Source organism: Ochotona princeps, chromosome 15 (assembly GCF_030435755.1).
Source record: "Ochotona princeps isolate mOchPri1 chromosome 15, mOchPri1.hap1, whole genome shotgun sequence".
Taxonomy (NCBI): Eukaryota; Metazoa; Chordata; class Mammalia; order Lagomorpha; family Ochotonidae; genus Ochotona; species Ochotona princeps.
In genome coordinates this window covers 54,327,557-54,345,996 of record NC_080846.1, presented here as the reverse complement: position 1 = coordinate 54,345,996, position 18,440 = coordinate 54,327,557, and the positions used below count along the sequence as shown (strand labels likewise).

At 57.4% G+C, this 18,440-nt stretch overlaps 1 protein-coding gene across 1 annotated transcript; it reads left to right on the top strand.

Moving 5' to 3' along the window:
• Nucleotides 1-12,042: 12,042 nt before the first annotated feature.
• Nucleotides 12,043-15,034, top strand: PRPH (peripherin). Its single transcript, XM_004598994.4, has 9 exons — nt 12,043-12,878; nt 13,149-13,209; nt 13,372-13,467; nt 13,692-13,862; nt 13,952-14,077; nt 14,183-14,403; nt 14,478-14,527; nt 14,660-14,739; nt 14,950-15,034. Exons 1-9 carry the CDS (start codon nt 12,334-12,336, stop codon nt 15,016-15,018), a joined length of 1,419 nt encoding a protein of 472 aa, XP_004599051.2. The 5' UTR covers nt 12,043-12,333; the 3' UTR covers nt 15,019-15,034.
• Nucleotides 15,035-18,440: the final 3,406 nt, after the last annotated feature.

Genomic DNA, 18,440 nt, shown 5'->3' with positions numbered 1-18,440 from the left:
GAGAGTAGGACCAATGGGCTAATGATTGCTGTTCTGGCTTTGAAATAAAGCTTAGGCCTTAAGCAGGTAGCTGGAGGGAAAGTGGGGACCAGGACATGACACACCTATATGGGATCCCAGCACATGCAAGGTGAGGAAGTAAGCCTTTAGGCCACCACTTGGCTCCATACATCTAGTTTTCCATAACCTCAGTGTTGCTGGTCAGTGGGCCAGGCACCCAAGTCATTACTGCTGTTGCAGTCATGTGGAAGGACACATGTGTGTTGCTGAATTCCAGTGCTCACTGATAAAGCTTACCAAGGTGAGGCGTCACCTTACAGTATGTAAGGGCTGCAGAGTTGTGTGTGTCACAGGAAATACTGTACTGGGGAAGATGGCCGAGTGTGAGCCAGTGAGCTCTCAGGAGGCGGAGGGGAGAATGCAGACGCACTCCTGTCCAGGTAAGGTTGCCACGGAGGAGGGGGGTGAGCTGTGTACGCACTTCCCCAACTGTCTCCCACTGGTGCCCTGTGCCTGCAATGTCTTGGATTTGGTGTATGAGCCCAGCATGCCTGGAGTTTATGTCCTTCCGGGTAAGACCAGACCTGGGCTGGCTCTGTCTTCAATTGCAAATTCAGCTTTGGCTCAGATGGATCAAGTTCTTCCCACAGTCCCAGCATGGTGGTGAAGAGCCTGGAAGTTTTCTGCCCTTTGTGATCCCGCCTTGATGGCTTGGCTGGGGGCTGTGTGGATTCTAGGCCTGACACCCAGCAGGACACCTGGCAGGTCACGTAGGCAGACCACTCCTCAGGAAGGAGGTACCTGGTGTTTGATAAGACCCACCGCCCTATACTTTTTGAAAGTTGCTAGTTTCAAACCCACCAATAGAAGCCTGCTAGATCATGACTGTATAATTAATAGCCTGAAATGTATAAAAACTGGGGAGCTCGGGCTCTCAGGGGTCTTTTCCTTTCTCTCTCTCTGGCTCACGGGCTTGCTGCGGATCCTGCAGCGGCTGCCCCTCCCCCGCCCGGCCATGCTGGGCTGGGGGAGGTGGCTGGGAGACCTAGGTTAGTTTCAATAAACCACTTTTATGCCTTAGCACCGGCTTCAGACTTGATGATTATCTGGGGATTTCAGAAACCAGCACAACAGTGGGTAGGAGGGCTGGGGCGAAAGTGAACGTGGGAGATTCGGGTCTTCAATAGCATGGCTGAGAAGGGGTGTGTGAAAACAACCCCCCCACCCGGCCTCACACCCCGCTCACAGTCCTTCCAAACAGAGTGCCTGATGGGAGTGAGACCATCTAACCCGCTAAAGTCTTGGCCTCGCCAATTCCTGATTGAGAGACTCCCCCCCATGGAAACATACCCCCTGCAGGTTCCTTCCCACACAAGGAAGGATCAGGGAACACTTAAAATCCCAAGACCCTTCCTTAAACGTTGGGTGTCTCTGCTCTCCTTTCAAGAGGCACCCCACCTCCTGGCTCTCCAGGGAGGTACTTCCCCTCCTGCTTTTTCACTTTCACCAGGGTCACTTTGCAAATAAAAACTTCTCTGACTGCAACCGAAGTCCCAGCTTTTCATTTGTATACTAAGCTGAGGGAGGAGCCCAGAGAATTTAACTAGCAACAACTGGGAGCTGGGAGCCCCAGGCCCCTCCAGCAACCTGGCAGCCACCTCCACGGTCCTGCGGAAAGCTGGCTAGCTCCAGGCAGCCACGGCGCTGTGTGGTGAATGCGGGTGAACGGAGAGGCTGGGGAATTGGCCAAGCCAAGTGCCAGCGGCTGGGGAGGTGACTGGCCTTGGAGTGGTAATTTACTGCTGCCCAGGTGGGAGGGGAGTGAATTGAATTTGGCCTGCAGCAAGAACAAACAGAGCCCAAGGTTGAGGTCAGCCTTTGTGGCTGACAGTCTGCTGTGCCCTTGAACGGGCTCCCCTGCAGCCCCAGGCTGGGCTTGCTGGAACCAGGGACCCAGAGGAGCCTTGGCTGCGGTGAGCAGGTTGTTCTTAGTGTGGAAGAGCTCTTAGATGCCGCTGCAGACATTGGCCTGTGGGTCAGACAGGTGACTGCCCGGGGGAGGGGCAGGGTGTGATGCTGGCTCCAGACTTGCAACATTCAGAACTACTTAGACCCAGCCCTCCCCGTGCCCCCACACACTCTCCCTGTGGCTGCAGAGCTGGGTAGAAGTCTACCCCCATCCTGCCCTGGGGAATGGTGTCCCCTTGGGGCTTACACACACACACACCACTGAAGGAGGGCCATCTATCCCTCACCTGCCAGAACCCCTCAGCACCTGGCGAGGGTAGTGTCCCTGCTGATCCCAGCCAGCCTGAGGTGTCAAGCAGGACAGCTCACAGGCTCACACGAGGCAGCCAGGGGTTTTCTGTGCCTGACAGCCCTGGCAAGGTTAGAGGGAGGTAGGGCAGCAGGGCGGAGGGCAAAGGGAGCTTGCATGCAGGGCAGGGTGGTCCTTCAGCTGCCTTCTCATTCCTGGTCACCACTGGCCCACACGCCGAAGTCGATCCAAGTGCACAAGGATGGTTTATTCAAGCTCGGCATGTCTGAGTGCTGGGGTCCGTGCAGCAGGTGTGGATGATACGAAGGTATGAAGAGAACAGCTCCCTTATTTGGCAGGGCCTGGGGGAGCTTCCAGCTGTCTGGATTTCTCTCTGATCACCTTGATGCTGTTTCACTCCCTGGTTGCACGGACACTCAAGCACCCCACTAAGAATTCTGTAATCTACTGAGGCATTGTTGTTTGCCCCTGTGAGACGGTTTTTGCAACCGATGTGAGCTTGAGAGTTAATGTTGCTGATAATGTCTTGGTGAGTGGGACAGTTTACACACAGGAGCACAATTAAGCCCATGCCATTTTTGGACACCTTATTGGGTACTTTAACCATTGCCTCAGAATCTGGCCCAGACATGTAGCACTCCTTCTGGGAAAGGGCTTGATAAATATCCTAAATATTAAGACAAGTGATGGGAGAGCTGAAACTGCTATGGCAATAAATATAGTTACTGTGACCTCAAAGGCTAGCCTGTCTTTGCAATTTCTTTGGAGCATAGAAAATGTAACTTTTAGCCACTTCTATAATTTTTAGCTAGAGGAATTAAGGATACTTTTATTGGAGAAATATGCTTTTAGTTATTGTTTCATTGTTTATGGGATTGTAGAGACTAAAGTTGTAGGGAGATTTAACATTTGAAACTTTCGTCTTGGATTGTTACTTTTTTTCCTTGTAACCTATTTTCCCATTAAATAATGTTTTTTGTTTGTTTGTTTGTTTTGTGTTTTTTTTAAGATTTATTTATTTTATTACAAAGTCAGATATACAGAGAGGAGGCGAGACAGAGAGGAAGATCTTCCGTCCGATGATTCACTCCCCAAGTGAGCCGCAACGGGTCGATGCGCGCCGATCCGAAGCCGGGAACCAGGAACCTCCTCCGGGTCTCCCACGCGGGTGCAGGGTCCCAAGGCTTTGGGCCGTCCTCAACTGCTTTCCCAGGCCACAAGCAGGGAGCTGGATGGGAAGCGGGGCCGCCGGGATTAGAACCGGCACCCACATGGGATCCCAGCGCGTTCAAGGCGAGGACTTTAGCCGCTAGGCCACGCCGCCGGGCCCTAAATAATGATTAAAATGTAGAAATAGAAATATGGTAGGAATGTATTCCTGATTAGCAGGTAATCGCATGTGCCTTGGCCTTGAAGTCCTGACTGTCACTCCATGGCTACTACTGAAGAATGAATAATGGCTTGCTTTGAAGAATGTAAATACAGTATTTTCCAGAATTATCTTTAGGGGCACCTGTTTAGCCCTGAAGTGCAGACAGAATGATCAAATGTCTGTACATGCCCCCTTAGTATTGAAGTAAAAATAGAACAGTTAGTTGTTTGTGTAGAAGCTTGTGATGTGTCTGGGTAAATTAAAAGGACAGCTTCTTGAGCTGTTGCAAGAGTGCACCAAGTGAGAGTGTCTGTGTCTTTTCTTTTGTCTTTTTTTTTTTTTATTCCATTTTTATTACAAAGTCAGATATACTGAGAGGAGGAGAGACAGAGAGGAAGTGGAGCTGCCGGGATTAGAACCAGCGGCCATATGGGATCAAGGCAAGGACCTTAGCCACCAGGCCACACTGCCGAGCCCTTGTCTTTTTTTTTTAATATTTTTATTTTTATTACAAAGTCAGATATACAGAGAAGAGGAGAGACAGAGAGGAAGATCTTCTCTCCGATGATTCACTCCCCAAGTGAGCCGCAACGACCAGTGCTGCTCCAATCCGAAGCCGGGAACCAGGAACTTCTGCCGGGTCTCCCATGCGGGTGCAGGGTCCCAAAGCATTGGGCCGTCCTCGACTGCTTTCCCAGGCCACAAGCAGGGAGCTGGATGGGAAGTGGAGCTGCCGGGATTAGAACCGGCCGCCATATGGGATCCCGGGGCGTTCAAGGCGAGGACTTTAGCCGCTAGGCCACTGTGCCAGGCCCTATGTCTTTTCTTTACCGCCAACTCCACGCACCCTCCCCGAGCTCCGAGCTCAGCTGGAGCTGGACTCCAGCATCTGAGCTGGGGTTCTTGAGCGTAGACAGCCAGCAGACTGACTGGCAGGCTGCCTGGCTGGGACCAACACCCCTTACTGGAATTCGGCCCTGAACATTTATAGGGTTTTTATAGGGGCAGTTCACAATAGCTTGAAAAGGGACAATTCACAATAGCCTGCAAGATGTGTTGGGGGGAATACCACACATTCCCTACCTATCTCGGCTGGATAATCCATACCTGGCTCTTCTCTAGTCCAGCAATTAAGGTAACCACCCTCTCAATTACTTGGAGCCACCTATGAGATAACCAGACTTGGGTGGGCCTTGATTCATGAGAATTGGAACCCATCGGTGCTAAAGGTCACAGAGGCCATTGGCCTACAAGCTCACACTTCCTTAGTAGCAATGAACAAATGGCTGGGATTTTGATCCTAAGGTTCCTCACCTTTATTGGAAAGACAGATCTGCAGAGAGAAGGAGACAAAGATCTTCCATCCACTGGTTCACTTCCCAAGCGGCTGCAATGGCCGGAGCTGAGCTGATCCAATCTGAAGCCAGGAGCCAGGAGTTTCTTCTGGGTCTCCCACACAGCTGCAGGGTCCTAAGGCTTTGGGCCGTCCTCAACTGCATTCCCAGGCCACAAGCAGGGAGCTGGATGGGAAGTGGAGTCGCCAGGATTAGAACCTGCGCCCATATGGGATCCTGGCGCGTTCAAGGCGAGGACTTTAGCCACTAGGCCACGCCGCCTGGCCCTTTTTCACACTTTGCATAATGGTGGTCTGGCTGGGGACTTGCAACCTGGGTTCACCTCCCAGCTCTGGCTCTCAACTCCAGCTTCGTGCCAGCGTAGACCCTGGGGAGCAGCAGGTGACACCGAGGGTGGGTCCCTGCCACGCTTGCCGGAGACTGGGTTGGATTCCCACGCAGCCCAGGCGCTTCAGGCTCTTGTGGAGGGGAACCAGCGGACAGGAGGCACAGGCTCCACTTTTCACCACCTCCCCACCTCTGCTCTGAGCAAACGCTCTCGTTTGGCTCAGCGGAGCTGCGACAGCAAGCCAGTGCTGAAACCCTGGTGAGGGGCCTCTCCACCGCCACTAGAGGGCGTCTGCACCTAAGCCCGGCATGGAAACGAAGCTGCTAGAACTTGAGGGGAAGGTTTTCTGGCTGTGAAGAACTTGTCCTAAAAAGAACGGAGACCTCCACCTGCAACACCAGTATCCATTAGGGACGCACGTTCGTATCCTGGCTGCTCCGTTTCTGACAGCTCTCTGCTTCTGGCCTGGGAAAAGCAGGGCTGATCCAGGTGCTGGGGTCCCTGCCACCGGCATGGGAGACCAGGAAGAAGCTCCCAGCTCCTGGCTTCAGGTCAGCAGGTGCAGGGTCCCAAGGCTTTGGGAAGTCCTCTGCTGTTCTCCAAGTTGCATCAGACGTGGACTCGAACCTGCACCTGTATGGGATCTCAGTGCCATAGATGGCTTTCTAACCCACCGTCCCGCAGCACTGGTCTCTCTCACCGCCAGTAACACTGGCCGCAGCTGCTTGGCTCCTGCAACAGAGGGCCTCCTCTGGCATCCCTGAGGCTCCTGCCCCATACCTGGGCTTTGGATTTATGGACTGAGAGCTGTGAGAGGATAAATTGCCATTGCTCTAAGCCATGAGGTTTCACGTCATTTGTTCTGACGGCCCCCAGGAAACTCATATAACTGCCTTCTTTTAAAAAACGACATCGACGCTGAAGTTTAGTCATGCCTGTCATAACAAGTGTCCCAGCTCTGCAACTGTCACCCGATTGATGGTTTTCGGTCATATATCAGGGCAAGACATTTCCTGCTTCAAGCCCTCCAATGGCTTTCCATGGCATTGACATGTGTTTGTTGGAGAGACAGACAGATCTCCCATCCATTGCTGCCTGCCGAGGCTGGAGGTGGGCCAGGCGGAAGCCAGGAGCCTGGAACAGTCCTACTCGGCAGCCATCACTGCTGCCTCCCAGGATCTGCATCGCAGGAAGTGGAGCCGAGTCAAACGATGAACATTCCACCCAGGCAACATGCCAACCCCGTGAGTTAAATCTGAAATCAGGCTGTCTTTTGATTCACCAAGCCTCGTGGGGTCTGCCTCCTTTGCACACCCCTGGACTGCCCTCCCCTTCCTCCCGCAGCTTCCTGGTCCTGTCTCCAGTTGCTCACTGCGCCCAGCCCAGCCCAACCCTACACCACAGTGACAATGAAGTACCGCTCATGCGCTGGGGAGAGCACACCACTGGGGAAGGCTGGGAGATGTGACCATGCCATGCATGAGATGATGTCTGTACATCCCCGCCCTGTGGCTGGAGCGGGCTGACAGTGCCGGGTTCACATAGGAGGAAGCGAGCCGGAATCTTCTTCCGGGTCTCCCACGCGGGTGCAGGGTCCCAAGGCTTTGGGCCGTCCTCGACTGCTTTCCCAGGCCACAAGCAGGGAGCTGGATGGCAAGCGGGGCTGCCGGAATTAGAATCAGTGCCCATATGGAATCCCGGTTGTTCAAGGCTAGGCTACTGCGCCGGGGCCCCCTCTATTTCTCTTAATTTTTCCTTTCTTTATACACACACACACACACACCTCATCTGGTTTCATGTCTCAAATGCCCACAGCAGCGGGTAGTTTGTGAGTACAAACTTGAACCTGGAGACTCCATTCAAGCTCCCCAAGTGGGATGCAGGAGCCTGGGGAACTTGAGGCCCTCCGGGGCTCCCCGCGAACAGGTAGCTGGAGTCTGGCCGAGGCGAACCCTGAGCAGGGACCCTGTGCACTGTGCGTCCCCACTAGCAGGCTAAGCTCTGCTGGGGTCTGCTGAGGCAGGTTTCACCTCCCGCCTTGCAGGGGGCTGCTGAGCACGCCCACCCTCGTCGGAAGCTGAAGAGCAGCCCCTGAGAAAGGCCAGGCAGACCAGAGCCGGTGCAGCCTGGCCATAGGCAGTGGGCAGCACATAGCACGTGTGGGCACTCTCCCCTCCCTCCAGCACTGGCTTTCAGCTTCTGGGGAAATAGAAAACTCCTAGATCCCTGAGAAGCAACTCAGCATTCTGCACGCCTGGTACAAGTGCAGCCGGGATACCTCCCGGATCAATCTCGTTTGCAAACAGTGTGTCACGATAAATAATTCTGACGCTCCCCCTAAGTTCCCTGGTTCTCACACCCTTGAGTAAGCCAAGCCAGCATATTTGGGGACTGCAGACATGTCATTTGGCTGTGCGACCACTAGGTGGCAGCAAGAGATTCCTTTAGTTCCTTGTCCAACCCAGAGAGAGTTTTCTCAAGAGTCTCCCATTCCGTAGCTCCCAGGTTGGGGTGCCAGACCCGGGGGACACCACCAACAGTGAGACTTGTTTGCTGCTTTCCAAGCAAGAGCAAGCCAGACTTAAGTGGATTGCTAGCTGTGTAACCTAACCCCTCTGATGGGTGGGGACCCTGCAGCCAGGCAGGGATGGGTGGGAAGGCCTGGGAGGATGGAGAGGGTTGTCCGGGCCTCCCCAGCCAGCACAGGCTCCACCAGCAGTCCCTGTGCATCCTCGGAGAAGATCCCACACCTCAGAGCCACAGATGCTGGAGAAGGGAGGTCATGGGGCTAAGGCCCACACGGGGGTCCCCAAGTAGCTAAGGGCAGGGTCAGCCAGTTCCGGGCCAGTGGGCACTTGCAGCAATCCGCCTGCAGGGGGGAACCTGGGGAGGCACAGTGATCTTGAGGGGACACTGGTCTTTCTCCAGGGTGCGGAGTGAAGGCAGGAAGATCTCCCAGCATTTAGTTAAAAGTAATTAAGGGGACCAACATGAGCAGAAACTGGGGGTAGGCTGGGCAGGGCCCGGCTACAGTACTCGCCAGCAAATGCCAAACTGAGGCAGGCTATGCCGGACAGGGCCACAGCATCTACTAGCACACATGAGATCTGAGGGGCAGAGGGTGGGCCCGGTAGGGGGCTACTGGAGGCTCCCCTGCAGGGCCACTGGTCTCACTGATAAGCTTGAGAACTGGGCTTGGAGGCAGATCAGCCTGGGCAGGACTTCAGCACCTGTCGGTCTGTACGTGAACTGGGTTATGGGGAGAGCCGGGCCGGGCTGACTTGCCCACTGGTGCATGCGTGAGCCAGAATAGGTGCAGGCTGGGTGGGCTTTGCTGCAGCATCAGCTGGCAAGTGCTGGGACTGGGGGCAAGTCCTGTCAAACTACACTGCAGAACTGCCTGGAGAGTGCAAGGTCCGAGACTGGGAGTGGGACCAGGAGGGAAACTGTGGGCACCTCTCTGATGCGCTGTAACTCCCACTGGTGAGCATGAGAACCAGGGCTGAAGGTGGGCCTGGCAAGACAGGTGGTGGCATCTGCCAGCTAGAGTGGATAGTGGGGTTGGTTGGGTTAAGCTAGGCTTCAACTCCCATTGATGTATACAAGAACTGAATGAGATGTAGGACAGATGGGACCAGTCTGTGGCAGCTACTGGCAAGCAAAGGAACCAGGGCTGGAAGAAGAAAAAAAAATGTGGAAGCAATGGTCTCACCCACTTTCTCCTAACCCTTGACTCTTCCCATCCTAATCAACTATGTGAACATCATCGAAAATAAATTAAAGAAAAGTAATTAGTGGGACTTGGTGCAATAGTTTGATGGTTTAAATCCCCTTGCAAGCACCAGAATCTCATGGGCACTGGTTCATGCCCTGGCTGCTCATTTCCCATCCAGCTCCCTGCCTGTGGCCTGGGAAAGCAATAGAGGAAAGCCTTGGGACCCTGCACCCACATGGGAGACCTGAAAGAAGCTCCTGGCTCCTGGCTTCAGATCAGCTCAGCTCCGGCCATGCGGCCACTTGGGGAGTGAACCAGAGGACAGAAGATCTTTCTATTTCTCCTTTCTGTGAATCTCATCTGCCTTCCCAATAAAAACAAAGGAGTGTTTAAAAAATACATAAGAAAAGATGTATTTTACCCTGCTGGTTCACTCCCCAATGGCTGCAATGGCTGAGGTTGGACCAGGCTGAAGGCAGCGGCCTGAGCTCCACTCAGGTCTCCTGTACGAGTGATGGGTCCAACCACTCGGGCCGTCTTCCAGTGCTTGCCAAGGCGCATTGGCAGGCCGCTGAATGGGAAGCGGAGCAGCTGAGGACAGCAACTGGTGCACCAACATGGACTGAAGATCAGAGAGGACAAGGGCATTTTTCCAGGGTCACAGAGCAGGGGACCTGGCTCATCTCCTCACTCCCTTACACCCTCCGAGCTTGCTCACTGCCTCAGAAGCACTCCGGGAAGCACCTGCTCTCTGAACACACCTGCCTCCCACCCGGTGGACGCTCCATTCTTTTGCACTCTGCTCTTCGGCCTTGCCTGGGCGTCCAGCTCCGGCCCTCATCACTCTCTCCGTCTCTGCTCTCCACATCCCGCCTCCCTGAGCCATCACCCTTGCACTAAGCCTTTGGACATGCACTTGTCCAAAGACCTGGGCAGGGCGTGTAGGAGGAGGGGGCAGTGACGGAGGGTGGAGCCTGAGCCAAGTACTAAGTGCTTCAGACTGCAGCTCAGCGCATCCTCCCAACGCCATGAGGGAGGCACTGCTATGACCCACCCGCACACCACTTGGGCACAAAGACAATGCGGCAAACAGAGGCGAGACCCAGAACACACAGCTAATGAAACTGAGGGCCATGTCCTCCATCCTGGCACTCAGATGCAGACCGAGGCCACTTCCCTGGCCAGCATGCTCAGGCAGGGGGTCCCTGGGTGGAGACAGCCCACAGGACCCCCTAAGCTGCACTGCCACCCAGATGGGTGGGCTCACAGCCTCTCTCAGGAGCTTCTCAGGGATCCTCTACGTTGCCCTCTCGGAACACACAGCAGGACATGCAGCCTAGCCGGGTACCAGGGAGTGTGCGGGGCTCAGGTGGCAGGTGTGCTGGAGACCAGAGCCCGGCTCCTTCCTCTGTTCCACCTCACTCCATGCCTCCCAGAGCCCTGCCCTGGAGAGTGAGCCCGGGGCTTGAGCACAGGGGCGGAGATAGGAGCCCCATCTGGAGCTCCCTACATAGATGGGATGATGTGAGCTGACCCTCCTGGGGAGGTGGGGCTCAGAGCCCAGGGCTCTGAGAAAGCATCTAAGGTTTCCCAAGACACCCCAGTCCAGTGGGACCACACCCCACATCAAGGGCTTGGGCAGCCAGGCCCTGGTTTGAGCATCCTGTCCATCGCTACCCTCCCCCTTCCCATTGCCCTGGCAACCAAACCACACCCATCAAGGAGGACCAGGCCGCTGTGCAGGGAGACTAATGGGCGGAAGAAAGGAGGGGCCTGGCCTTGGCAGCTGCCTCCTTGGGGATGTACGCAGGCAGGCGTTGGTCCTGGACCATCTCAGAGCACACACACAGCGGTTTCCTCTTTCCTGCAGCGGACAGGAGTCTGCCAGCAAGGGAGCCACCCTCCTCACCCCAAACCCGCTCCCCCAGAGGCCCAACTGTGCCTGCCGGGAGTCCCAGAACCCAGGGCAGCAGCAGCTGTTGGAAGCTTCCCCTCCCTAAACCCCAACCCCAGGCCTGGGCACCTGGCTTCTGCAGAGCATCCAAGCAGCCTCTTCCACCCAGGCGGCAGGTGCAGGCACTCCGGAAGCTGTTGATGTGCCCAGGCCAGACATCAGCCTGGTAGTGTTCCTGGGGGAGGAGGCGAGGAGGGCCTGTGGCTCTGTGTGTGTGTGTGTGTCTGTGTTCGCGCGCCTGCGTGGTGTCAGCCCCTGCATCCCTCCCCCAGCCACTGGGCCCTTTGCTCCTCTAATAGACCCTGGGATGGGCAGCATCCCTCTGCCCTCCCCCTCCCTAACCAGACCAGTTAAGTACCTGCAGCTCCTGGAACTGGTCCCTACCAGCCTGCCAGTCCCTCTGGCCCTGGCTGCCCCTCAGCCCCCTCCCCTTGCACTTCGGGAATCCGCTCCAGTTCTGGGAAGGCCCGTGACTGCGCAGCAGCTGGAGGGGGAGGGAGAACCCAGCAAGCCCCTCAACTGGCCCTGCGCAGGCTTCCTCGGGCCCAGCCCCACCCTACCCTAGCCTTCCTGGGATGCCTCCTCCCACCCCCATGCTGGGGCCCGGTGCAGGCCCAGCCTTGAGGCTTGTGTCTTTAAGGCTGAAACACCAGCAGGCAATATCTGCGGGGCCAAGTGTATGTGTGGGGGAGGGGCCAAAGCCGGCCAGTCCATTAGCTCCTGAGCGCTGGCTGCCAGCCTTTCCCGGGGCCCAGGGGAGTGGGGGGGGGGGGCGGAGCGCAAAGCCTTTGCCCCTCTGCTGTCCTGGGGTGACCGGAGGGCTGGGGGACGGCCTGCGGGAATACAGCGCGGCTGTCTGCGGACGCACAGGTTCTGGGGCGCAGCTGGGTCACTGTACCTCACTTGGCCCAGCCCCACTCTTGTACGCCAAAAGCTGCCCTTTGGTCTCAGGCCCTGTGAATCCGACGTTCGAGTGACTCCCAGCTTAGCTCAGGCCCTTCTGCCCTGCGCCCCAGCCTTGGACGCCAGCTCTCAGGCGCCGCCCCGCACCCTATTTGGCTCCAGGTTGGCGACAGGGGTCTCAGCACTCCAGGAACCCGCAGCGCGCGGGGAGGGTGCGGCGCTCCAGCTCTCCGCAGGGTGGGTGGGGCACCCCGCACCCCCTCCCCACGCCGCCCCACTCTCAGGCCAGGGGGAGGAGCTGCCCGTGCCACCACCGCCACCACGCCCCGGGCCGCACCGCTATAAAGGCGCCTCGCGGCCGCTCACGACTTTCCCTGCAGCACCCCCCGGCTTCTCCAAGCACGCCGCGACCCCCGTGCGCAGCCACCATGAGCCACCACCCGTCGGGCCTGCGGGCCGGCCTCAGCTCCACCTCGTACCGCCGCACCTTCGGGCCACCGCCCTCCCTGTCCCCCGGGGCCTTCTCCTACAGCAGCTCTCGCTTCTCCGGCGGCCGCCTGCTGGGCTCGGCATCCGCGAGCTCCTCGTCGGTGCGCCTAGGCAGCTTCCGCGGGCCCCGGGCGGGCGCGGGCGCCCTACTGCGCCTGCCCTCGGAGCGCCTGGACTTCTCCATGGCCGAGGCCCTCAACCAGGAGTTCCTGGCCACGCGCAGCAACGAGAAGCAGGAGCTGCAGGAGCTCAACGACCGCTTCGCCAACTTCATCGAGAAGGTGCGCTTCCTGGAGCAGCAGAACGCCGCCCTGCGCGGGGAGCTGAGCCAGGCCCGAGGCCAGGAGCCGGCGCGCGCCGACCAGCTGTGCCAGCAGGAGCTGCGGGAGCTGCGGCGGGAGCTGGAGCTGCTGGGCCGCGAGCGCGACCGGGTGCAGGTGGAGCGCGACGCGCTGGCCGAGGACCTGGCGGCCCTCAAGCAGAGGTCAGGGGCCGTCGAGGCGGCCGCTCCCCGTCCCCCGCTTCTGTCCCCTCCCCTCCCCACTGGCCGCCCAAGGGTGTGGTCCCCTCCAGGCCAGGTATGTGTTCTGCGTTGGGGACCGGCTGTCTGCCTCCCCGGACCCTCTGCTCAGCTTATAGCTCTTTAGACGGAATAGGGGGGTGGCTACTTGGAGGCCTGGAGCCCTCTCCTGACAGGATCATGGGGGGCCCCGTCGGGGATCAGAGCTCAGGCACTGCCCCTTCTCCTCCACAGGTTGGAGGAAGAGACACGCAAGCGGGAGGACGCCGAGCACAACCTAGTGCTCTTCCGCAAGGTATGAGCGCCGGGCTCCCAAGCCCGACCCTGGGTCAGGCTCCAGCGGGCGGCGCGTGCAGGGTGGGGCACCCAGCGGCTCCCGAGGCAGCCAGGCCCTTTCCCGCCTGCATGAGCCCTTCCCTTCGCTTGTCTCTCCTCCCCTTCACCCCCACCCACGAAGGACGTGGACGACGCCACCTTGTCCCGCCTGGAGTTGGAGCGCAAGATTGAGTCTTTGATGGACGAGATAGAATTCCTCAAGAAGTTGCACGAGGAGGTGGGTCCGCGAGGTGCTGGGGAGCGCAGCCCGAGTCTACAAGTGGATGGGCTCACACCCCTGCGCCCTCTGGTGGCGCTGCGCCCTCGGCACCCCCTTCTGTGGACCCCAGTGTGTGCTGCTGGGCCTTCAGGGCCGCCTTACCCCCTCTGCCCTCCCACCCCCCACACCTCCCCTCGTCTTCCGTCTGCACTGTGAGCGCATTCGGTCTGCCCTGGCCGCAGGAGCTGCGGGACCTGCAGGTGAGCGTGGAGAGCCAGCAGGTGCAGCAGCAGGTGGAGATGGAGGCGACGGTGAAGCCGGAGCTGACGGCAGCGCTGAGGGACATCCGCGCGCAGTACGAGACCATCGCGGCCAAGAACCTACAGGAGGCGGAGGAGTGGTACAAGTCCAAGGTGTGTGTGTGGGGAGGGGTGGCGGGGAGAAGGGGGGTGGTCTGCTTGCCAGCCCCCCTGGAGCCGGTGTCATCGCGCCCTCCCTGCAGTATGCGGACTTATCCGACGCCGCCAACCGGAACCACGAGGCTCTGCGCCAGGCCAAGCAGGAGATGAACGAGTCCCGACGGCAGATCCAGAGCCTGACGTGCGAGGTGGACGGGCTGCGTGGCACGGTGAGTCCCGGGCGGTGCGCGCTCCAGGGGGACCCTCGGAAGAGGCGGCCGGGGAGCCTCCCCGATCAAGACCCAGCCACCCGGCTTGTCCTTGGTTCTCCGCAGAACGAGGCGCTGCTCCGACAGCTCCGGGAGCTGGAGGAGCAGTTCGCACTGGAGGCGGGCGGCTACCAGGCCGGCGCCGCGCGCCTGGAGGAGGAGCTGCGACAGCTCAAGGAGGAGATGGCGCGGCACCTGCGCGAGTACCAGGAGCTCCTCAACGTCAAGATGGCCCTGGACATCGAGATCGCCACCTACCGGAAGCTGCTGGAGGGCGAGGAGAGCCGGTGGGCGCCGGGGCCACTTGGGGGCGGGTGGGGGTCGGGCCTGGGCGCTGACCCTACACTGTGTCCATCCCTAGGATCTCCGTGCCTGTCCATTCCTTCGCCTCCTTGAACATTAAGACCACGGGTAAGTACCGCGCACGTGACTAGCAGCCTTGTCCCTGTCCTGGGTGGTAGTGGGGCAGGGGGGTTTAGGAAGTCGGGGGAAGGGAGCCAGCCCAAGCCTGGCCTCTCTGCCCCTGGTGCCGCCTCTCCCCAGTGCCGGAAGCCGAGCCTGCCCAGGACAACCTCAGCCGCAAAATGGTTCTGATCCGAACCATTGAAACCCGGGACGGAGAGGTAAGGCGGCTCCCCCAGCAGCGCCAGCTGCAGCCCATCCTGGTGGGGCGGAGAGGGGGCTTTGAAAGGGATTGCCAGTGCCTAATTCCCTGAGGAGAAGGAGGGGTGAACTGGAGCTTCAGCTGGTTTTGCTCCAAAGTGTGTAGGGTGGAGAAGGAGCGGTGCTGAACAGACCGTACCCTCTCCTTCCTGCCCCTGCTTTGCCTGCAGCGCGTTGTGACCGAGTCGCAGAAGGAGCAACACAGTGAGCAGGACAAGACTTCCAATCACACCTACTGAATCCCCGCAGCCAGCAGCAGCTCCTGCCCCAGCCCCAGTCCCACTCCAGCCCACTCCCCATAGCAGCTCCTGCCCCCAGCCCCAGTCTGCTCCAGCCCACTCCCCATAGCAGCTCCTGCTCCCAGCCCCAGTCCCACTCCAGCCCACTCCCCACAGCAGCTCCTGCTCCCAGTCCCGGTCCCACTCCAGCCCACTCCCCACAGCAGCTCCTGCCCCCAGCCCCAGTCCCGTTCCAGCCCACTCCTCACAGCAGCCCCTGCCCCCAGCCCCGGTCCCACTCCAGCCCACTCCCCACAGCAGCTCCTGTCCTCAGCCCCGGTCCCACTCCAGCCCACTCCTCACAGTAGCTCCTGCCCCCAGCCCCAGTCCCGTTCCAGCCCACTCCTCACAGCAGCCCCTGCCCCCAGCCCCAGTCCCGCTCCAGCCCACTCCCTTAGGCCAACTCTGAGTGAGCCCCACCCCAGTCTCCTGTGCATGTGTCTCTGGGGAGCCATCAATCACCATTCCCTTTCCAGCAGCAGCTGGGCCTCTCCCATGTACCCCATGTACCTCATCCTTCCCTGTCCTATTGTGGAAGAGGCTGATGTATCTCCCTCCCCAAAGCCTGCTCCAGCCAGGACCCTGGACAGCTGGGATGGGCCAGAATCTGGATTTCAGTTCTGAGTCAAATAAAACTGCTGCGTGTCCAGGGTGTGTGTGTGTGCCTGTGGGGGTGCGCTGGGGCAGGCCGGCCTGCAGGGGGCGCCTCTGGCAGCAGTATCACGCCTTGTCTCAAGTCACAGCCCCCTCTGGATGCTCTTCTCCCTCTGCGGGACTGTCCAGCCACCTGCTGTGTGTCCCCCAGGCTCCTCCCACTCCAATCCTCCATCTGCAGTCACCTTTGCCCTTCTGGGTCCCCTACTGGGACACCCCCATGATCCAAGCTGGCTCAGCTCCAGCTGTTGCAGCCATCTGGGGAGTAAACCAGCAGATAAAGGTCTTTGTCTAACCCTGTCTGTAACTCTTCCTTTAAAATAAATAAATCTTTAGGGCCCAATATGATAGCCTAGTGGCTAAAGTTCTCACCTTGAATACCCAGGATCCCTTACGGGCGTCAGTTCTAATCCCAGCCACCCCACTTCCCATCCAGCTTCCTGCTTGTGGCCTGGGAAAGTAGTTGAGGATGGCTCAAAGCCTTAGGGGCCTGTGGAAGACCCAGAGAAAGCTCCTGGCTTCTAGCTTTGGATCAGTTCAGCTCACCTTTGCTTGGGGAGTGAATCAATGTATGGAAAATCTTCTCTGTCACTCCTCTCTGACTTTACAGTAAAAATAAATCGGGCCCGGCACAGTGGCCTAACAGCTAAAGTCCTCACGTTGAACTCGCTGGGATCCCATATGGGTGCCAGTTCTTATCCCTGCAGCCCCACTTCCCATCCAGCTCCCTGCTTGTGGCCTGGGAAAGCAGTCAAGGATGGCCCAAAGCTTTGGGCCCTGCACCCACGTGGGAGACCTGGAGGAAGTTCCTGGCTCTTGGTTTCAGATCAGCTCAGCACTGGCTGTTGCAGTCACTTGGGGAGTGAATCATCGGAGAGAAGATCTTCCTCTCTGTCTGTCCTCCTCTCTGTATATCTGCCTTCCCAATAAAAATAAAATAAATCTTACAAAAAAATCTTTTAAAAAGTCATTATTGGGCCCAACATGATGGCGTAGTGGTTAAGGTCCTTGCCTTGGGTGTGGGATCCCATATGGGTGCCGGTTCTGGTCCCAGCGGCTCCACTTCCCATCCAGCTCCCTACTTGTGACCTGGGAAAACAGCCGAGGGTGTCCCAATGCTTTGGGACCCTGCACCCGCGTGGGAGACACGGAGGAGGCTCCTGGCTTTGGATTGGCTTGGCTGCGGCCTTTGCGACCACTTGGGGAGTGGGCCATCGGACGGAGGATCTTCCTCTCTTTCTCCCTCTCTGTGTATCTGCCTTTTCAATAAAAAATAAATGCAATATTTTTTAAAAAGTCATGATTTTATACATCAAAAACTCTACAGCAGACTACCAAAAAAAACCCTAATAAAGTCAGTAAAGTTATAAGATATATGCCCAGAACACAACAATTAGTAGTGGGATGGCTGAATCCCATCATGCAAATTCTGACTACACTGCTCCCTGCTAATATGCCTGGGAAGGCAGTGTAAGATGGCAGGGTGCCTGTGTGCCTTCTACCCATGGAGAGCTGGGAGGAGTTCCTGGCTCCTTGCCTCAGCCTGGCTCAGCCCTAGCTGGAGTGTTTTAGAAGTAGACTAGAGGATGAAAGATCTCCGTCTCTGCCTTTCAAGTAAGTAAATATTATTTATTTATTTATTTATTGGAAAGGCAGATAGACAGAGGAAGACCTTCCTGTCCGATGATTCACTCCCTAAGCAGCCACAATAGCTAGAGCTGCGCTGATCCAAAGCCAAAAGCCAGGAGCCTCTTCCGGGTCTCCCATGCAGGTTCAGGGTCCCAAGGCTTTGGACCGTCCTTGACTGCTTTCCCAGGCCACAAGCAGGGAGCTGGATGGGAAGTGAGGCTGCAGGGATACGAACCTGCCCTCACATGGGATCTTGGTGCCGGCAAGGCAAGGACTTTAACCACTAGGCTACCATACTGGGGTCCTAAATATTTATTTATTTTTTTAAAGATTTATTTTTATTGGGAAGGCAGATATACAGAGAGGAGGAGAGACAGAGAGGAAGATCTTCTCTCCGATGATTCACTCTCCAAGCGGCCTCACCGGCTGGAGCTGAGCCAATCTGAGGCCAGGAACCACGAGCCTCTTCTAGGTCTCCCATGCGGGTGCAGGGTCCCAAGGCTTTGAGCCATCCTTGACTGCTTTCCCAGGCCACAAGCAGGGAGCTGGATGGGAAGTGGGGCTGCAGGGATTAGAACCAGTGCCCATATGGGATCCCAGCATGTTCAATGTGAGGACTTTAGCTGTCAGACCTAGATATTTACTTTTTAAAATATTTATGTAAGAGACAGACTGAAAGAGAGATAAGGAGACACACACAGACACATGCAGACCTTTCGTTGGCTCACTCTTCTTACGGTCTCAGTAGCCGTGGTGGTGGTGAGGATTTGGCACATTGTCAGTAGTGGAATGAGGTGATCAATTAAGACCTTCTCTCTGATTTTGTTTTTGATTTATGTATTTATTTGACAGAGTTAGAGAGAGACCTTCCATCCATTAGTTTATTCTCCAGATGGCCAGACAAGCCAGGAGTTTTTTCTGGGTATCCTGTGTGGGCAGCATTGCCCAGGCACTTGGGCTGTTTTCTGCTGCTTTTCCCGGGCCACTAGCTAGGAGCGGAGACGTAAGTAGAGCAGCTGGGACACCAACCAGCGCCCATATGGGGTGTCAGCACTGAAGGAGTGGCTTTACCTGGCATGCCAAACACCGGCCCCAAACTT